This window comes from Actinia tenebrosa, unplaced genomic scaffold (assembly GCF_029948245.1).
Source record: "Actinia tenebrosa isolate PJP-AT-01 unplaced genomic scaffold, QUT_ActTen_1.0 PGA_scaffold1__47_contigs__length_23844297, whole genome shotgun sequence".
Classification (NCBI taxonomy): Eukaryota; Metazoa; Cnidaria; class Anthozoa; order Actiniaria; family Actiniidae; genus Actinia; species Actinia tenebrosa.
The window spans coordinates 19007076-19028443 of record NW_028292578.1 but is presented as its reverse complement, the minus strand read 5'-3'; the positions used below and the strand labels follow the sequence as shown (position 1 = coordinate 19028443).

At 38.7% G+C, this 21368-nt stretch overlaps 2 protein-coding genes across 2 annotated transcripts; both read left to right on the top strand.

Moving 5' to 3' along the window:
• Positions 1-79: 79 nt before the first annotated feature.
• Positions 80-2820, top strand: LOC116293964 (co-chaperone protein HGH1 homolog). The gene is made up of 3 exons (XM_031701467.2): positions 80-727; positions 1381-1571; positions 2346-2820. The coding sequence occupies exons 1-3, from the start codon at positions 88-90 to the stop codon at positions 2559-2561; spliced, it is 1047 nt and encodes a 348-aa protein (XP_031557327.2). The 5' UTR covers positions 80-87; the 3' UTR covers positions 2562-2820.
• A 4099-nt stretch (positions 2821-6919) lies between these two features.
• LOC116293973 (uncharacterized) lies at positions 6920-20911 on the top strand. Its single transcript, XM_031701476.2, has 14 exons — positions 6920-7092; positions 11218-11688; positions 12712-12881; positions 13788-13961; positions 14337-14662; positions 14991-15270; positions 15703-15920; positions 16432-16700; positions 17234-17304; positions 17590-17639; positions 17973-18335; positions 18554-18818; positions 19153-19429; positions 19548-20911. Exons 2-14 carry the CDS (start codon positions 11267-11269, stop codon positions 19627-19629), a joined length of 2967 nt encoding a protein of 988 aa, XP_031557336.2. The 5' UTR covers positions 6920-7092; positions 11218-11266; the 3' UTR covers positions 19630-20911.
• Positions 20912-21368: the final 457 nt, after the last annotated feature.

Below are 21368 nucleotides of genomic sequence, written 5' to 3'. Positions count from 1 at the left end.
TTTTACATTTTTTTTGGAAATATTGTTTTTGGGATACCTTTGTGTAAAAGAACTCGCGCCATTCTTTCCTTCGTACACACGTCCAACATGGCGGCCAAAGTGGATGAACATGCAGTGAACGAGTTGCTGCCATTTTTAGACAAAAATGCTCGCGAAGATGTAAAATATTTTGCCCTGGACTATATTACAGGCCTAACTGGATCAGATGAGGGTAAGATGTTCTTGCGAAGCCACCCGGAATTTATTTTAAAGATAACCAAGTTAACACGTGATCCTAGCAAGACGATCTGTGGCAAAGCATTGACGGCTGTTGTAAATCTCTCTGCAGAAATTCCCACCGCGGATATTATCCTAAAATGTGAGAATTTAGATGAGTTGATTGAAATGACTTTGGATCCAAAGTTTGAGGAGGCAGATAAAATTGCTTTCATTCTTTCAAACTTGACGAGAACTGAACAGGGTTCTCAAAAACTTGCTTCTTCTCCGAGCTTCGACATGTTCAAAATCGTGGATACTTCCTCTAAACTAGATCACAATCCAAATGCAAAGCTACATTATTTGGCACCTATGTTGTCGAACTTGACTCAATTGAAGGAGGTGCGTGAGATGGTCTTAGACAAGAGTCGATGTGTTATACAACGGCTTCTTCCCTTCACGATGTATGAAGAGTCTCTTGTCAGAAGGGGAGGTATGGCGGCTGTATTAAAGAACTGCTGTTTTGATACTGGTGAGTCAGCATTTGAGGTAGGATAGGTGTATTAATAATAAATTGGTTAGCTATCATTGATTCTTATGAAGAGAGAAAGACCAGAGAACCTGGAGAAAAACACTCAAAGTAGCGTTGTGTTACCTATCATTGATTTTTATGGAGGGAGGAAGATGGGAGAACCCAGAGAAAAACTCTCAAAGCACAGGAGAGAACCAACAGGCTACTCTACTCAAACAAAAAAATGGAATAAGGACATGAACCCAGGTTGCAGTGATGAGAGGAGAGTGACCCCATCACTACATCAACCATTAACAATTCTCATAATGGCTGACGAGTGCACAATGATGAGGCCATACAGTCATCAAGCAAGGCTGCTCATTCAAAATAAAGGGTGATAGCACAAATTCAGGTCAAAACAAAAGGTCAATTTCTATACTTTTCTTTCTTTTTCTTCTATGAATGCATTTCATGTGCTAAATTGTGAACTAATGGGTTGGGTGACCTCTTTTTCATGCACTTATCAGCCATTATGAAAATGTATGTTTCCTTCACATGTTAGCAGTGTACCTATGATTCACTTTCCTCAATGGGGGAAGTCAACATCTGTTGTGAATAGCACACTATACTTTCCCTATTATCTAACCTTTGATCATATGTAAATCATCCAATAGAGTACCATGAATGGCTATTGAGTGATGAGGTAGACATACTGCCGCACCTTCTTTTGCCGCTGGCTGGTGGAGAGGAGTTAGATGAAGCTGATATGGACAAGCTGCCTCCAGATTTACAATACCTTGATGAGAATAAACAGCGTGAAGCAGACCCTAGCATTAGAAGAATTTTGATTGAAGCACTTACACAGGTACCTACATTACAAATACACCATTAAATCCTGGAATCCACAAGTTAAAATTTTACGCAAGACAAAAAATTATGTCTGCTAATGATAACCTATAACATAGTCTTTTCAGTTTTGGTGCATTTACTGTTGTCATTACCCCCTTGAGAATAAAACTATTTCTGCAAGATATACCATTGTTATTATATTTCCTCAAAGGTTATCAGTAAACAATAAAATGATACTTAAGGGAATAACAAGTGGTTTGGAATGGAAAAGAATTTCACCCAAAAGGTCAATTATTATCAGTACACTGGAAAAGAAACCGTTTTTTTTTTGTCTGAGAGCAAAGGTCGTCAAAAGATAAGCAGAAACCCAGTTGTACAAGCAAAGAGGAACGAGAAGTAAATTGTTTACTGAAAAAGTACTTGCTGGACTGAACTTGACTGGCTGTAATGTTTTGGTTATGACTTTGAAACTATAATTTCAACGTTGTCTGAAACTGCTTTCATTCTTAGTCTACCAAGACTTCAGAATCGCTGGATTTTAATCTTGATAAAAGTCTTTGAAATTCATTATCTGCTCCAAATGATGGTCAAACACTAACCACCATATGCTGTCAAACAGTTCATTGGAAACTTGCGATTCAACTGATTATTATTAAAAAAATCTACACGAGACATGGAATGACGTAAAATAAAACCAAAAATATTTAATGACCTGACGTGGGATTAAATATTGCATCCACTTGGGTCTCTTCGGCGCCAGTAAACTTTTTATGTTTCTTTGTTTTTCCAGCTTTGTGCAACTTCACATGGCCGCAAAGTAATGAGAGAGAAACATATATATGCAATCCTGAGAGAACTCCACAAATGGGAAAAAGATGAAGAAGCAAAGAAAACGTGTTTGAATTTGATTGAGATACTAATCGCTGATGAACCAGAAAAAGGAATGGAAAACTTGAAGGAGGTCGTCATACCTGAGGATTTTAATATCCCTGAGGAGGATAATTAATATGATAAAATAGATAGAGTAGCTGAGGACAGACAGAGGGAGAGATAGAAAGACAGACAGACGGGTAAAGATCGCGGCAAGTGTACATTTTATATTTTTCCTACCACATTATACCGCTAGTAAATGAGTGTGTATATCTTTGAAATATTGACCAAAGGTCGTTGAACAGAGGGTGGTCGCCTTAATTGGTCTGGTCGTCTAGGATTTCTGTATTTAACCTCGATTTACCTCTAATAAAAAGAAGTGACAATCGTCATAATGAGTCATGATTTTTAAAACTGCCCACGTATGCTGGCTTAACCGTTTCTTTGCGTTATCGTCAATTTTCTTGCAACTGCTGATGTACTTGTTCAGTTGTAGTATTTATTGTTGTAATTATTGTTGTTGCTGTTGTATTTTTTTGTCGTTGTAGCTATTGTTGTATATATTTTTGTACTTGTCGTATTTGTTGTTCGATTCATTGTCGTATTTATTGTTGTTGTTGCTGTTGGTTTTTGTTGCCACCGAGTTGTTCCTTTCCTCATTTATAGCTGTTCTAACTTCAGGCGTCCCATTGCAAATATCTTAAATAATAAAGTTATTTTCGTCTATTTCCAGAAAAAGAAAAAATACAATGAGCAGAAAATAATACTCAGTTACGGTCTGATGAAAGATATGACCGGACGGTAGGAATAGACAATAGAAGGGTCGAGTTCAAACTCACAAGTGACTTTTCATTTACGGACCAAATCCACTTGGGCGTCCCAATGTCCTGCCATTGCAGACCAAGTGTCATTCTCTTGAGAATAAGATTCTTTGTTTGAGTTGTATCCGTATTCCGTGTGTCTTCTCATGCGCGACCGTTAAACAAAGAAATAATACTCTAGAGAATGACACGTGGTCTGAAATGGGAAAACAGTGGATCAAGTATAGTGTAATGCCCCTGTATATTAACTTTTAATGATCGCTATAGTTTTACAATTTGTAACTTTGTATGTAGTGAGGGCCGTAAGTTAGATAACTCACTGGGTTAATACGTCACCCTCTTTGTAAATATAGTTTATTGATTGATCGATTGAATGCAGGAGTCAGTGTGGTTTAATACAATGAGAATATTCATATCGGTCTTGCATAATAGTAACTGTTGGATATGCTATGCGCATTAGAAAACGGCGAATTGCTTCAGATACATGACGTTCACTAGCCGCAGGGAAAGTCAGGAAATGACATTTTGGTGGACAACACTGGTAAATTATAATGTCACAAAAGTGTCTAAATATCCACAAATACCAACAGTAAAGTAAAGGATGCACAACTTCAAAAATACAAACACTTTGAAACTTGACGGACCTTGACTGAGACACCTGAATAATCTACACAAAATCGAGGCTAAGCGTGAGTAAATGAGTCTGTAATCAAGGAACACAGCGGTAGTTTGGAACTCTAAAATGGTCCGATTGGGGAAACTTTTCGCTCACACGCACTACCACTACATTTAATATTCTATGCACACAACGCTCAACTCATGAGCTATACTATTATACTATATACTCTTACTCATTCTCTTAGAAACTCTTTGGAATGTTCATTTTAATATATAGCTTTATTCCGGAAAATCTCACTGCAGTACTATGATTCCGATACTTGAAATTTAGGTTGAACTTGGTCATTAAGCAGGTGTTAATTGGCGGAAGTTAAACTCATTAATTTCGACCACGCATGAAATGATCCCCTTGAACTGCTGACCTCTTGAAGCGGAAAGAAGGTTTCTTTTACGTAAAAGAAGTTCGAGGGTCGTGCATACAATTGCTCGGCTCATTTAGCCTACACACTAGTTCTAGCTCCTGTAACTATCAAAGGAAATTTTGTTTGAAATTATTTAATTCAAAAAACAGAATCTTTATTTGTTCCAGTTTTACTTTGAATGGAAATAAATTTGAAATTTAATTACTCGTGACGTCACTAAACTTGGACTTGGCAGCGAATGTCTCACTAGATCGATACTTATCTTGATTTTTTTCTCCGATAAAAAGCGATAAACTGATTTCAAGGCTTAATGAATAAATTTTCAAACAAAACGTAATTAAGGTCAATGAAATAGGATGTTGGGGAAGTGGTTGAAAATCATCACGAAACTTGACCTCAATGAAAACGAGTGAATGCCAGGACGACAACTTGAAAGATGTCGTTCAAAAGCTGCACGAAAAAACCCTCATAAAATATAATGGATAACACATGTTACTATAAGAATATAAAAGTCAAATTAGTATATGTAATAGGACTCCATGCTGTCCAATTAAGAAATAATTGGACGAGGAAAATTCCGAGGACTTCCAAAATTTGATGAGGCCGTAGGCCGAGTCCAATTTGGCATTCAGAAGAATTTTTCGAGTCAAATATTAGTCTACAGTTTCCATTAAAAGTAATTTAGATTTGGCTCTCAAGAGTGTTTTAATACACTGACCACACTATTTTATCTATTTTTATGTTGTAAATTGATTTATTAGTACAAGAACTACTGTTTGGAGCTTAGGAAATCGCAACGAAGGAGTCCATCGTACTGACACTTGTCACACCATAAACTTGTCACTATTCGAAAACACTTTGCTCTGAAGCAGCCAGTTCTTTTTCATGCAGTTTCACGCTTCGAAACTCTCGCCAACCGTTGAACATCTCGGTAGGTTATCGACCGAGCAACGATATCAGAGAACACTTTAGATATCTAATAAAAGTATTTAAACAAATATGGGGAACCTAAAATCATAGCGAGGTATTTCCTGTTTCTTAGAGCGTTTCGCCGCAGTGTTTACGATACTGAAGAGTTGTTTATCCAGAGAACTGTAAACTAAAAGGTGCCAGGTTATCCAGCTTCGAGAGCGCAGGATTTAACTCACGCTTGCTAAATAAACATATATCGCTTGATCGGGAAGGAAAATTCAAGCAAACGTGTTTCCTGCGAGGTTTCCTGTTAAGCTTACTGATCAAGATCGATACAAAGATCAAAAGGCCAAGGGCATTGCTATGGCAAACCTACGTCATTCGAAAACGCTGAATTTGCTAAACTTCATGATTGTAATTAACTGCTTTCCTCATTGGGCCCAGTCGTACGAAAGGTGGATAGCACTATCCGATGAAATTTTATCCAGTGGATAAATTTATTGGATAAGAGCATCGACTTATCCACTGGATAACGATTTATCCGCCGGTATGGGCTATCCACCCTTCGTACAACCGGGTCCTGGGGTATAAAAGGCGTCATGGTGTAATCTTAATTACAAATGCCAAGTCTTGTGTGACTCTATAACAACGTAGATTTCTTTATTCGCCAAAATTAAGAAACATTTCAATAATAGAGTACAAACACTATAAGTGTGTAACATAAATACCAATAAATACTGCTAAATTATGCTAATCCTATTGTTTTCTATTGTTTAATTAGCACTATTTACCGTAGTAACTAGTGCAAAGTGTTGCACACTTTCGTACTCTATCTTAAGCAAAATTTATCGTTGTTTTGTTGCTAGGCTTAAAAAAAGCTCGAGGCTCCAGTGAATATAATACTGTTTTAAAGTGAGCAAACAAAACAGAGAAACAGTAGTAGAAGATGAAGTTGAGCACAAAATGTCTTCAAACTCCCAGCGAGCAAGGTCAACATAAGTGGCGTGTGTCAACTTGTGTAATCTTGCTGAACAGTTGCTCGAACTCATAAAATTTTCAAAAAATAATATTCACAAAAATAGGGAGAAAGGAATATAAGGAATCTTTAAATTTTTAAAGCAAAAATATAGGGGAGGAATCTATAAACTTGATCTGAATGCAGGGATATTCATAGTTTTGTACTGCGTAGTATTAAAAAATTTTCACCAGGTTATCAGTACTGACATAGTAGTAGAACGGCTCATCTAGCACAGTTTCAAGTGCAGCTCTTTCCAGTGTTGGCCTTGGCCTTAATAAAGTTGTTTCCAAACTTTTCAATTACTTTATTTACAGGGGAGGGGAGGTTAGAGCGATAAGTTGATCTCTACCCCTAGCAGCACGATTATCGAAAACAAGAATAAACCAGAATTGAATTCAAAACAGTATGGCCCAAAAAACGTCAGAAGCTCTCACTAAACAATGTCTATATTGTTGGTATTTGACAAACTTCGAGTTCAAGACTGATTATAAAGTTTATCGAAAGTTTTGTAGAGGTTTGCTGTTTCCCGCTGGGCAACCAAGTAACTTTGAGCGGGACACTACGTAAACTTGACCTTAAGGTGTATATAACTGCGCATGCGTGAATTCGGGCGAGCGAACGCGCGCTTCTCGTCACGAATCGTATGTCTCGCTATCGGATATCATCAATGTGCAAAAGGTATATAAGAGAGTTGTTTTATTAACATAAGCAAATAAATAAAAAGGAATTGGAACATGATTTTCGAAAAGTTTGTAAGGTTTACAAAAACTATTACAACTTTTGTGGGGGAAATACGTGACACAAGCGTTACGTGAAGAGAAAAAAAGAAAAGAAAAAAAAGCAAGAACAAAAGACTCAGGACGATAACATAAACAGGTAAACAATTTTTGATTTTCTTATTTTCTGTTGCTTTGTATTACATTTTTCCCATTCTGCTTGAAAAATTTATGCGAAAATTTTACCTGAAAGCTGAAAATTTAGCGAAAAATGACTGGAATTGTAGTTAGTGAAAAACCGTTCCGCAAGAGGCATTGACAGAGGTATTCTACACTCCTGACCCTGGTGTTAAATGGTGGTTGAAAAAGCAAAGCAAAAAAAAAAAAAAAGTTTTGTAAATTTGAAGTCAATTTTTTGCGTGCACTTTTTGGATAAAATTATTTGTATTGATGCTAAGAGGAATATTTTAGGAGTTCCCTCAACATGCACAAACTTCTTCAAATTGCGCGTCATCACCAGCTTTTAACAGGATATGATGTAGGGTGGTTTTCGAAACGGGAACAGAATTGATTTGAATGATATATCACTTGTACGTAGTAATTGAGAGTACAACAAATTTCAACAAATTTCCGTAGGATGCGATGCACCTGAATGAAACAATTTTTTGACTTGACCCATAAGCACGTTCCTGACTGATAATATCAATCAAAGCTACAATGAAGCCGAAACTTGATCCTACCTAAGCATAACCTGCCTGCATGCAGAACGTCACATTTAACTACTTATCATTTGTGACAATTCTGACTTACACTAATTAGTTTATGTTAAAATAAGCTTAAACATTGTAATTGGCAATTTCATGCAAACCACACCCGTGTGGGGTGGGGTAGGGCGTGGAGGTTTCCACACTCGTTTATAGGGAACTAAATATAAGTGTCTTTCACTGAAAATAATTTGCAGAAAAACTAGTTTGTGATGCGTCATAAATATATATCATATATATAAAAAAGAAATTTCTTCGCTCTTACTCGAGCTTTTTTCGGACATCACACCAATTTTTTAAATGAAAATCAGAAGTTCAAAACTCTAGAACTATGAATACTTCAGCGTGCTAAAACGTTTTACTTAAGGTACAGTAAGGCATAATAGAGTTTCATACCTGATAAAGATGGATGACAAGGCTGTCCCACTACTACTTTAGCTGTTTTTAGTAACGTTGCCTGAGGATTCCCTATGCGGATAGTTTTAAACTGATTCTCATAGGTTTTGCTTCATTTCTTGTGCTGTCTTTAACCTCACTTCATTTGTTATTTTAAAAAAGATTGAACAAGCGAGAGTTTTCATTGTTTTTTGGTGGGGTATGTCGGCTAGCATGAGGGTCTTGACGTTACTAGTCGGGGCGCAGTACACAATGAAACAATTTGAAAGACCCCAAGACAAATCCTTGCACCATCCAGTTGAATAACTATGTGTTGATTTCATTTCTATCACATATCGTGCCAGTAGCCTGTTTTTCTTCGAGGCTTGTGCTTGCTGGGTCATGTCACGTAACCTTTCACTTTGTCACGCTCTTCGACAGAATACTCGGAGCCTGGGCACGAGTGCTATTCTTTTCCGTGCGGGCTTTCCTAAGAGGGTCTTGGTAGCACCACACGGGGGTGACTAGGTGCATTGAGCATGATAATCGAAAGTCAGTAAAAAGTTAGTATTACCTTATAGAGAGAAATTTATCTTAGTAGTTTTAGGAAGCCAAAATTAGGTTTAATCGATTGAGTAGGATGGACAATAATTATAAGAACTCGCTATTAAAAGAAGGGAAATTTTAATGTCCCCACATGTCAATGGGATCATTTGGCGAAGTGACTGATAAAATAGACGCCATCGAAAAACTGTCCCCTCAAACGGTCCCACAATGCACTGCAGTGCCAAATCAACCCAGGTTTTTCCTCAACCACTGGGCTATATTATATACATATAATATATATTATATTATAGCGATACCAATAAACAAAGAAGCAATGCGGAGCGAATTAATGATATTCTTAAAAAACTAGCTTTTTTTCACGATGTATGACGTTTAAAACCTTTTTCCCGCGTTCAACATTAGTGACAACATCAGTGTTAAGCAAAAGTCTTCGTAAAAAGCCGATAGATCGTCGATTAGTTATCGACTGTGATAGAAATTCAGTCTTTCCAAAGAACTGCTTCCATTGATTGAACAAGAATGCACTGATCTTAAGCCCCGTTTACACTGGCGATTTTGCGGCGATTTTTGTGGCAATTTTCGGAAATATGAAATATTTTGTCTCATCCTTCAAAAGAGACATTCGTCTAGGAAAATCTTGGTATCCTGAAAAAAAAAACTTTACAAGTAAATTCTTTACCATTATTTATTATGGACAAAATCGCAACAAAAAAAAAATCGCCGCAAAAATCGCAGCAAAAATCGCCGCAAAGATCGCTCGTGTAAACGGGGCTTTAGTTTAGGTGTAATCATGTACATTCTTTTTCTATCGCTATCAAAACCCGAAACAAGCAATTTATATGAATGAAATTCGATTCTCTGATCGTGAGATGAATATCCGTTGTTTCCCAGATAATATATAGGGTCTGTTACTCAGGGTCACTTGGGCCCTGAAACTCTCTCCTTCCGCCCCTTGAAATCTATAACTGTTGTGATCTTCTTCAGTAAGCAAATCTACAGTTTCGTTTTTCAAAGTCATAGGCATAGGTACTAAAATAGACCTCTCAGTTACCTCAGTTCGGCGTAATGTCTTGCTGTTTCAGATCACTTGTCATTTCTTAGAGAAGGCACAAGAGTACCTAGTACGCATTCTCCGATACCTATCTTGACGTCACGAATTACTCTCGTTTCCAGATCACTTTTTCACGGCCAATTTGACACAGAAAGCCTAGAATAGAGGAATTTCCCAATCCACTAGCCTGCGCTGCATCCGGAATTTTCTGTTGTAAACGTTCGGAGGCACGCAGGCTACAATCCACCTGATATGTATATCATTTGAAAGCTGATGATTTCTAGAATTCGACTAAAGTGGTTTGTTCTTAGGGGTTATATGAACTTTAAGAGAGTTACTGACACGTGGTGTGAAAAGATTACACCAAAGGTAACTGAAGAGGTCTATCGAGATCTATCGAGTTTCCAGTGTCGGTCAGTGTGAAGCCCAGTAAAGAACGTTTTCAGCCATAAGGCTGGAGTCACGAGAATAATTTAGTACAACAAATCTACGTTCCTTAAAAAAACTGCTGGATAAAATAATCAGGGGTAACGATAGCCGGTCATTAAAGGACAATGTCCGGACAGAAATGAAGCTTGTCCGGTCAGGAAATCTCTTGCTGCCGGTCATTTTGACCGACCACGATTTTAATGTCGATTGGTTTGCTTCTGTGTTAATCATGAGTTTATGACATAACTAATCCAATATGGCGGCGAGCAAACACGATGCAAGTGAAAGAGATTTGCGCATGCTCCAAGTCCGTATACGAATTAGTCGAAAAGTCTTCATGCTATTGTTAAAATATGTAAATTTGACTTTCAAACAAACCTGATAAATGGACTTCACAAAAACATTTTGAAGAGTAAATTTTAAAAAATCCACTGAAATTTCCAAGGGAGAAATCGTCGATTTGCAACATACGCTGGAAAAAAAAAAAAAAAAAAAAAAAAAAAAAAAATTAATTAACAAAAACAGAAATATTTAAAACTAGAATATATATAGTATGGTATGGTAGCTGCACTATTTACGAAAAATTGTAATTTTGCATTTTAATAAATCTCAAAACTGCTCAAATAATCGTATTACAAAGATATTATTATTCAGGAAGTTATCTCCTGTCATTGCAGAAGATCTAATATTACAGAATATTCGTATCTTGTTCGGTTCCATGCTGGTATTAATAGCAGTAGCCTTGTACGAAATTCACCTTGCACGTGGTGAGCACGAGGAGATGTACTGGCACTTGCATGGCTTTCTTGCAGCACTGCATTCCTATTGGTTCATGGTACATACGAAGCGCGTGTATACCTCTGTCCTGTGATGATTTCGCTCTTGTTAAACATACCCGTTAGATCTCGAGGAACTGTTATATCAAAGATGACCTTGTCCATAACAGTTCTCTTGAGATAATCTGATAAATACAAGATAGAAGATTTTTTATCGGATATATCTAGTTGTTTTGCATAGCAGTTTGGCGCGCAATTTTGCGTCTCTTCAAAATGGATAGCTTCAATAGCAATATATTCAAACTTTCGTCCAATTTTCAAAGTTCGAAGGAAAGGGTCCTCCAAAAATTCAAGAAAAACAAGCAGCCAGTGATGCCAAAGCACCTTCGTCGGTTATACAGCTCAGAGCTCTTCTTGAACACAGAATTCGAAGAACTTGAACGTATCGAACAAAGGCAAAACACAGGCTTGCAGAAGTTATGGGACAACCTACGAGCTGGGAGCTTCAACCTCCCAGATATGCGTTCTTACATCCAGAAGGAGATGTTACCAGGTGATGGCAACGGGTTGGAGAAAAAACCCAATAGTTACATAGAATTTATCAGGAAGATTGGAAGAAAGAAAGCCAAGAGAAAACCCTCTGAACCTGATGTAATCTGGGACCACCCTAGTGAAGAATCAACAAGACTACAAGAAGACAAAGAAAATGATGTTAAATGGCGTACTTGGGGACCTTATCTGTCAGAGAGACAGTGGGGAACGGTACGGGAGGATTACTCTGCCGACGGCAATTGGTAAGTGACTGGCATTTACCGACCCTTTTTTTAACTTTGTATAATTAAGTACAAGGGAGTCTTATTGCTCTGAAAGTACAGCGAGAGAGTGAGCGGGGTACCTTGTATAATTATTATCAGATGCTTGCCATCACTTTTTCCAGGCATAAAAAAAAAGAAAAAAAGATGATGATGATGATACTAGTAAATTTGATTCCAAACCTTAGATTCATAGCTATATACTTTGTCAAAAATCGAATAAAATTCGAAAAACGCAAATACTAGGTCAACTACTTAAACTACTTATCGACCTCGATAAACATCATTACATAACTAGCGGCTTTGTTTGTAAACAACAGGGCCGGAAACCGTAAGTCGATATCTGAGACCCGAGGTAACACTAAGGTCCTTACCTATCCACTCTTTACTGCAACGATAGCTGTGAAAACACCTTAAAATGCTATTTAGTGTTGAGAAAGTGAATTTTCTTAAAATGGTTGATAAAGTAACTCAAACTTTCTCTCTCGGTCAATGACGTTATATTCTGTTGGACACGAGTCCAGGCTTGTAAAGAGGCTCACAAGAGCACCCACCCACCGACCCTACCCTTGAACTTATTTTTGACCCTGGTCGTATGCGAGCTGTGGCATGTTGAACTCCTTTGTCAACGACAAAGAAAGATCACGCAGAGTAAAATTAGCAATTGAAAACAAATTGTAAGGAAAGGATATGTCGCTTTTTTTTTTGTCCTTTTTTTTAATCCTCGTTACCCTACGTCGCTTTCTCAATATTTCTTCCTTTCTTTACCATATATCTCAATATCTTCCTCCCTATTCCTTTGGATATCCTCTTAAATTCATCTTCGTTGCTTTTCCTTTGTGATTTTTATTTTTTATCATCATACTTATTCGTTCTTATTGTCGTTTGTCTTCTTTTTCTCGTCTTCTCTTCATTCTCGTCATTCTCCTCTCGGCTTATTTTGCCCAAGTCTTTTCATCTTGTTTAATGAACTAACTAAACTCCATCCTTTCTTACTTATTTCAGTTGGGACTACTTTCCTCACGATCATGCTAGGTCCCGTGCCTATCGATGGGGCGAGGACGGATTGCTCGGCATAACAGATGAAGAATGTAGGCTCTGCTTCGGTCTTGCGCTGTGGAATGAGAAAGACCCCATACTGAAGGAAAGATTATTTGGACTCACAGGAAACGAAGGTAAGATTTCAGTAATCCCCAAGGAAAATATAATGAAATATATATTATTTTGGGGCGTAAGTGACCTTTTGGATGAAGACCAAGGTCAACCAATCCCGCATCGAAGAATTTTCACAGATATTCCTCGAGTAGTTTCCGATCTTTTTGAAATTATCTTTATGCCCTCCTGGATTCGAGCCAACTCGACTTTACGAGCCTGCGCACTCGAGAAGAGAAAGATGGCGGACACAACTGACGTCATTGAATTATTTTGCGTAAGTGACCTTTTGGATGAAGACCAAGGTCAACCAATCCCGCATCGAAGAATTTTCACTGATATTCCTCGAGTAGTCCAACTAGAATTACTTTTCGATCTTTTTGAAATATTTTGAAAAACCTCTTGGATTCAAGCCAACTCGACTTTACGAGCCTGCGCGCTCGAGAAGAGAAAGATGGCGGACACAACTGACGTCATTGAATTATTTTGCGTAAGTGACCTTTTGGATGAAGACCAAGGTCAACCAATCCCGCATCGAAGAATTTTCACTGATATTCCTCGAGTAGTCCAACTAGAATTACTTTTCGATCTTTTTGAAATATTTTGAAAAACCTCTTGGATTCGAGCCAACTCGACTTTACGAGCCTGCGCGCTCGAGAAGAGAAGCCAAAATCCTGACTCAAAGATGGCGGACACAACTGATGTTGTGTTAATTTTTGTAAATTAAATTTTTGTAATTTTCAGGAGTGTTTTTTCTTTAGAGACGTATATAACCTGCGCTGCTACGCAGGCTAAGTCGTATGCCTTACTTCAAATCGACAATTGGCCATATTTTTAACATGTTCACTCAATACTAGCCGCGGCCAAAATGAGTTTTCCGAGAATCATCTAAAATAAACCGTATTTTCCCCTTAAATCAACTCTCCCAGGTAACCATGGTGAGGATGTGAAGGAGTGTTACTACTACCTTGATTCAACTCCAACCCACTCATACATGAAAGCATTATACAAATACCCACAGAACGAGTACCCATACAGGGACCTTGTTGAGGAGAACAAGAAACGAACCAAGGAAGACCCGGAATACGAGCTAATCGATACAGGTAACTAACTCCATATTTTTTCCAAAGTAAACTGAGTTGGGCAATGAAGCTGCTGCATTGATAAACATCATATCCCTCGCACAATTCGACCAGGAAATATTGTGCACTATTGGACAAGGGTTCATAGCCGGTTAAAATTGAAAAAAAAAGTTAAGTTCTCATTAGCCTTTTAGTTACAATTGCTTGCTTGCCACGACTTTTAGGATTCGATTTTATTTGATAGAGTTTGGGAAAGCAAAAAGATGTGAAGGAATTTTTGAAATTTAAGGAAATGGTATTTCCAGATTCATTAGGATGTTTGTTTCAAGTTCACTTATTTTTTCTTCGCCTCTTTCTTTTCTTCACTTATTTTTCTTCGATTCCTTTTTCTTCCAGAAATATTTGATGGCAGCCGCTATTGGGATATTTCCGTCGAGTACGCAAAGAACACACCAGACGATCTCCTCATTAGCATAACCGTAGCTAACCGCGGACCACAAACAGCGCGTATTCACGTGTTGCCAACACTGTGGTACAGGAACACGTGGGCATGGAGCAGTAAGCACGAGGAGTGCATGAACATGCCACAATTGACGCAAACTGCGCCTGGCATGGTGGAATGTTACCATGACACCCTTGGAAAGTATATCTTTGCAGCTGATGTTGGAACAGATGGAGAGATACCAGAGCTACTCTTTACCAATAATGAAACGAATTTAGAGGTAAATTAAATTGTGTTTTCTTTTTACGATTTTTTCTATTTAAGAAATGATGAAGTTGTAGGCTCAGACACAGTGAAATGAACGGCAAGTCGTCTCTGTAAGTTGTATTTTTACAGCGTCACAGCTAATGATCTTGTTGATCTAATGATCAGAGTCGCAAACTTAAAGACGTCATTATTTTCATCAAGAGTCAATTTTCTTTTGACATTAATTATCCCTGCCTAAGGAATAGAGAAAAAATAAGGAAGACTCTGCTCGCAGTAAAATGTTCTTGATGACACACAGTCAATTCTCAATCCACGCAAATGTTTCTCTTTTGGCGTAACAGCGTCTGTATGGATTGAAGAATTCCAGCCCTTATGTCAAGGATGCATTCCACAACTACCTCATTAAAAAGGACCATGATGCGGTGAACCCTAAGCTAAAAGGGACCAAAGTGGCCCCTCATTACGTCCTCGACATTCCTGCAGGAAAAGCACATACTATCAGATGTCGTTTGTCAGTACAGCCCGACAGAGTTCCGAAGCCGTTCGGGAAGGATTCGTTCGATGAGGTTCTGGCAACAAGAAGAATGGAAGCAGACGCATTTTACAGAACTGTTATCCCTGGTGAGTATCTTATGTTACCGAGATGCGATATGTAATTTGAGTGATTTGCAGGGCACTCAGCAGGTTATCTAATAAAAGAGCAAGTTGGCTTTGGGTTAAGTTGTTAATAGCTGGTAATGACAAACCAGACAGATCCTGTCAAGGCTACTGTCTGTGTGCAGCCCGACTGTTAACCCTGGTTAATTTGATTTGCGAACAAGGGTAAGATTCCTTCTTTAAGAGTCCCTACGCGTGTGCATGATTGTATATATATATTTCCATTTCTTTCTTTCTTCTCTTTCTTTGAGTATACGCGTCAGCCATTTTTAAGCCGATTTTCAGACATGCGCAGTAGATATGAACTCATGCATCGAATGAATTGGCGTTTATACCTCTGCCTTGCTACAAGAAAGTTTGGAATTTATCTAAATGATATACCTGTTTCGTATTCAGAATTGCTTTCACACGAAGAACGACTAGTCTCGCGCCAGTCATACGCGGGATTGCTGTGGAGCAAGCAGTTTTACTATTATATTACAGAAGACTGGCTCAAGGGCGACCCTAACATGCCTACCCCGCCACACTCCAGGACGAACGGGAGAAACTCTGAATGGAAGTATTTACACAATAAAGACATTATATCGATGCCAGACAAATGGGAATATCCTTGGGTAAGCATGAACTTTTGATGGATTGGTTTTCCTGTGGTGGAAATCGAAAACCACAGGTAAACCAAAAAGAGACAAGGCACTAAAGGCTGATTCAAACTTGTAAAGCTAATTGTAATAACAGCTCTTTTCTTATATGACAGTCACTAATGATGATCTTTTCACGACTAAATTTGCAAGTGTATACAACATCGACACGAGTGAAAAATGTCTGCGCATGCTCCAAGTCCATATGCAAATTAGTCGAAACATCTTCATGCTATCGTAGAATTATGTAAATATGACTTTCAAACATGCCTGGTTTCCATGCTTGAAACTTAAGGCTAATTCTTTCACATTGTCTTACAAAAGTATACTCGCGACACTTTTTGTATACTCGGATACGTTTCTCTCTAGAGTTTACATCACCTAGTTTTATACTAGTGACTGTACAGTGAGCATTGGGTTTCCTTTGGTGATACCCAGAAAGAAACCAAACTGACGATAAAGGCATTTTTTCTTGTTATATTTGCAGTACGCCTCTTGGGACCTGGCGTTCCATATGCTTCCATTTGCTAAAATCGATCCAGAGTTTGTCAAAGACCAGTTATTACTATTCCTAAAAGAAACCTACATGGCGCCTAACGGTCAAATACCTGCTTACGAGTTCGCATTGAGTGACGTCAACCCGCCTGTTCACGCTCTCGCGTGTTTTCGCGTGTACGAGATGACCGCCAAAAAAGAACAGAGAGACAAGGTGTTCTTAGCCAAGTGTTTTCAGAAACTGTTGTTAAATTTCACCTGGTGAGTCGGATGTATTAATGATCGACTTTAATTTCTAAGTTCGCGCGAAAAAAGCTTTAACGAGAATTTTCCAAGGTCAGCCAAATTGCTGGGCTTCCATCAGTTGAAAAACGTCTTTGTTCAACGATGAACACCATGTGCTGTCAGCCAGAAAGAATTATTTTAAAAATTTGCGATTTAGGTGGTGAACATTTTGTACGAGAAAGAGGATGACGTCAAGTGAAAGACAGCAATGTTAGAACAGCTCAGTAACCTCTACAGGGAAAGTGGGAGGAAAGGAAGAAGGAAGGAAGGGAGAGAGGGAGGGAGGGAGGAAGGGAGAGAGGGAGGGAGGAAGTAGAAGTGTAAAAAAATGACCCTCTCCCTCACCTGGATCCCTTTTGTTCCCTTCATTCGGAAACCTTCACATGAGCAAGTCTGTGAAGCCTATAGTATTGGTGATAATACATTAATACATTGTTAGAAGCCAAAGACAGATGTGTCCATTAGATGATGTATTGCTAATACTTTCCTACGATAATCATGTCTATCAGGTGGGTCAACAGAAAAGATCCTGAAGGGAGAAACATTTTTGGAGGTGGATTCCTTGGTCTGGACAATGTTGGTGAGTTACTTTCTGCTTTTGTTTTTTGCTGTTGTTGTTCTTTATGTATGGAGCAAAAAGTAGTTGCTAGTTCAAGGCGAGATATCGTAATTGCTAGGTTTCAGTCAGTCGTTAAAAGTCAGTTCAGGTTCTACCTGTGGTCTTTCTAACACTGACCACCAAGAGTGTCAGGTGAAGCCAAGAAATACGAAACGTACATAAAGTACTTCCTAAAAATGATAGATGGTATGTGAAGAGCTTATGGCAACTGCTAATAACGAGTACATTTCCTCACATCATTTCCAGGCGTGTTTGATCGTTCAAAGCCATTACCTGGTGGTGGTCGCCTTTGCCAGGTAACTATTAAAAATCAAATAGTTCATGTTCACGCTCTGCCTACCAGATCTATCCAGTTAATTAAGTTAAATGAAAAAATTAATTAAGTTAAAGGAAAAGTGGTCCCAGATTAATGTATTTGAAATTACAGCAATGAATATTCGAAAAAAAGTGTCGTGGTCTCTGATGTGGAAAGCAAATAGTGACTTTTTTACATTTGGTGTAATATATTGGCTCAGTATATATTCATTTGTGACCTTACTTAATTGGAAATCTTTCAAATATTTCAACGACACTGCAAATGTGTAGTATTAAAAACAAATGTTCTCACCCATTCCCATAATGCCTTTCAGGCTGACGGCACCGCTTGGATGGCCCTGTATTGCATCGTGATGCTTAACATCTCTTTGGAACTTGCTCTCTCGGACCCAAGTTACGAAGACATGGCATCCAAATTCTTCGAACATTTCACCCACATTGCACGAGCAATAAATAAGATGTCAGATGGCTATGGCTTGTGGGACCCCGAGGACGGCTTCTACTACGATCACTTCCAAACTGGACACAAGACATTCCCACTGCGCGTGCGCTCCATCGTTGGCCTGGTTCCCTTGCTGGCCTGTTGGGTCATTGACTCAGAGTATCTTGAAAAACTGCCAGGTTTCAGAAACCGGTTGAACTTGTTTGTCGAGAAGAGAAAAGATCTGGCGTCACAGGTCAGTAACTATCTACACCATCTTATACCAGTATACGTGCGGTAACATAGTGAAGCAAACATGTTTTCGTTCATAAATCATCGAGCTCTTTGAGGTCAAATTCCAAAAGAAAAGAAAAGAAATCAATTGTTTAAGACTGCATGCGTATAAGTTTTCTTGATGTGGTCTCACGGCACGTTTTTCGGGGCCTCTAACTTTCTTGACTCAATGTTCTTCAGATCGTGTACTTGGATCCAATCAGCGACACACATCTGCTCTCTATCCCATCCGCTGAGCAACTCCACAGTCTGCTGTCGTACATGCTTGACGAAGAAGAGTTTCTTTCTCCTTACGGCATTCGTTCAGTGTCCATGTACCACAGTGATCATCCTTACACATTTGAATTAGATGGCAAGTCCTATCAAGTGGACTACGTGCCAGGAGAATCAAATACATACATGTTTGGAGGCAATAGCAACTGGAGAGGACCAGTTTGGATTTGCAGTAAGTAAAAAAGGAAAAATTGTCTGAGTAACTACTGCCAAGCCTTAGCTTTGGTCCCATGCCCTTCTCATAGACCAGTCAGTTCTAGTTCCAAATTACCGCTGTGTTTCTCGATTACAGACTCATTTACACAGGGTTAGCTTCGTATCAGTGTTTAAATATTCACAAATACCAACGGTAAAGTAAAGAATGCACCTTGACAGGAACACGTGAATATTCTTCACAAAATCGAGGCTAAACCTGTGTAAATGAGTCTGTAATCAAGGAACACAGCGGTGATTTGGAACTCGAGACTGGCCTGTTCTTAATGAATTATTGACGTTGTATTCTTCAGTAAACTACCTGATCGTAGAGGCTCTCAAACGCTACGACCTTTTCTACGGAGAAACCTTCCAAGTAGAATGCCCAACAGGCTCTGGCAACCTGATGCGACTGCGTGACGTAGCTCAAGAGCTTTCTCGTCGTCTGACGTCATTATTCCTACCTGATGAGAACGGTAAACGACCCTGCCATGGCAACGAGCACCAGTATGCTGATGATCCAAACTGGAACCAGTTAGTCCTGTTTTACGAGTATTTCCATCCCGAAACTGGACGGGGATGTGGCGCTAGGTAGGTTTTCTTTACTTAATTTTACTTGCATTCATGGACATGGACACCCGAAATGTTATACCAAAAATATTGAATTAAGTTTATTTTCTTTATCATGTCTTCTTCTTCTCCTTTTTAGCCACCAAACAGGTTGGACAGCTCTTGTGTCTCCTCTACTCGATAAACTATCAGCCTATCGAGGACGTTCGCCCTCGGTCTAACTGGATCTCTCCCTCTTCACAAACGGTTAGTCAGCCAGCCAGCGTGTAACCCACACAAGGCCACTCTATCCAGTTCAGAAGCCCTAGGATCCACTTCAATGGTTGCTGATACGAAGTTACCACTGGTATACTCTTGCTTTTTGCGCAAGATTAACATAGAGATAGCCGATCAGACGCAGCAGCCAGTTAACCTGGGGCTGTATACCTGAGGCTGTAAAAAAACCTGGGGCTGTAAACCTGGGGCTGTAAACTTGGGGCTGTAAACCTGGGGCTGGTGCCTTTAGCATTCAAGTCGTTCTTGACGAACAAGGTGATATCATGTAATGACATACTAGGAGTATATGATTATACCACATGTCAACATGTTGGATGGTATGGAGTTTGTAGACAAACATCCATTCACATTTGCAACACCTTTCGTTCCAAATTCCAAGCGTTTTACGTCATTCAATCTTCTCACGCATTACCAACTTATCATAGTTAGTTAAGATGGTAGAGCAAATTCCGTGACTCTGGAAAACTTGTAAACGGTACCGATATGCCGTACTGTGTCCGTGCCATGCTCCACGTCTGTGATTGGATAATTTGCAATCTCGAGGGCTGTGATTGGTCGACCAATGCCGTACTGTGACCGTGCCACGCTGCAGGTCTGTAATTGGATAATTTGCAGCCTCGAGGGCTAGGATTGGTCCAAAGTCAGTATTCGGTCATGTAATCACACCGTGATTATTACCATTATTACTCACTCTTAACCGGCCACAATTTCTCCTATGCAGCCTGGGTGCTAATAAGAAAACTTTTGTTAAATGGCACCAACGATCCCCCGAGAGGCCGCGATGACGTAACGTGCAGTCGAAGAATTAGTGTCGTCACGCAACCGGCTCACTCGACTAAGTAGCTATTTAGCGAGTGAGCGTTGCGTTACGACACTTATAGCAAATTATTGTAAAATTAATTTTTGACACACATCAGTTTGAATTCGATGCTTATACAACCGTTTTCGGAAGCTGCAACTTTAAAACAATAAATATCCTATGCTTCTTTGATCGTAAATGAGGATGTAAATAACATTGTAAATAAGGAATGGGGCACGAGATATTGAAGGGTTGCGGATATTATGAATTTACCATCCAATACATTTTTTTTGTTATTAGATATGGTTTATTTAGTATTTTCGTTTTGGGTTAGTTATTACAAACGAATAACGATGTAAAATTTTAAATTATTGAAAATCATGAATTTTGTAGATTTGTAAAAAAAAAAATAACTTATTGAGAATTTTAGTAAAAATAATAATTTGAAGTGCTTTGAATTGTTTATTTTCCCAAAGCTTAAATGAGATTTTGCGTTCACACTGTAAAGCACACATGTTGAATGACAGGATTTGATTGTTCCTATCTTCGGTGAAGCCCAAATATTGAATAGAGCATGCGCAGTAAGAGTGACAGCACTCGGGGTCAAAGATTGGTGGCTTTCCTTTGTGTTCCACAGGAAGCCCGAGAGAGCAGAGGGAATATCATCAACCAATCATCGGGCACACATTCATATTTGTTTTATTAAATAGATTAAATCATTTATATTCTGATTCATTTAAATTTAATAAAATTGAATAACTAAGTTTGATATTAGAATATTTTGACATTGGCTATATGTTGAAACTTTCTAACTACGATTTACAGTTATTTTATACTTTGTCTGATGTATTATTCTTATCAACTCTATTTAGACAAGTTTTTTTA

Bases quoted from the DNA above. Each gene is read 5' to 3' on its own strand.
- LOC116293973 (XM_031701476.2), top strand. From the start codon at position 11,267: ATGCCAAAGCACCTTCGTCGGTTATACAGCTCAGAGCTCTTCTTGAAC. The intron at 12,882-13,787 runs GTAAGATTTCAG...CAACTCTCCCAG, and splicing joins TGGACTCACAGGAAACGAAG to GTAACCATGGTGAGGATGTG. The intron at 15,921-16,431 runs GTAAGCATGAAC...TTATATTTGCAG, and splicing joins ACAAATGGGAATATCCTTGG to TACGCCTCTTGGGACCTGGC.
- LOC116293964 (XM_031701467.2), top strand. From the start codon at position 88: ATGGCGGCCAAAGTGGATGAACATGCAGTGAACGAGTTGCTGCCATTT. The intron at 728-1,380 runs GTGAGTCAGCAT...ATCATCCAATAG, and splicing joins GAACTGCTGTTTTGATACTG to AGTACCATGAATGGCTATTG. The intron at 1,572-2,345 runs GTACCTACATTA...TTGTTTTTCCAG, and splicing joins TGATTGAAGCACTTACACAG to CTTTGTGCAACTTCACATGG.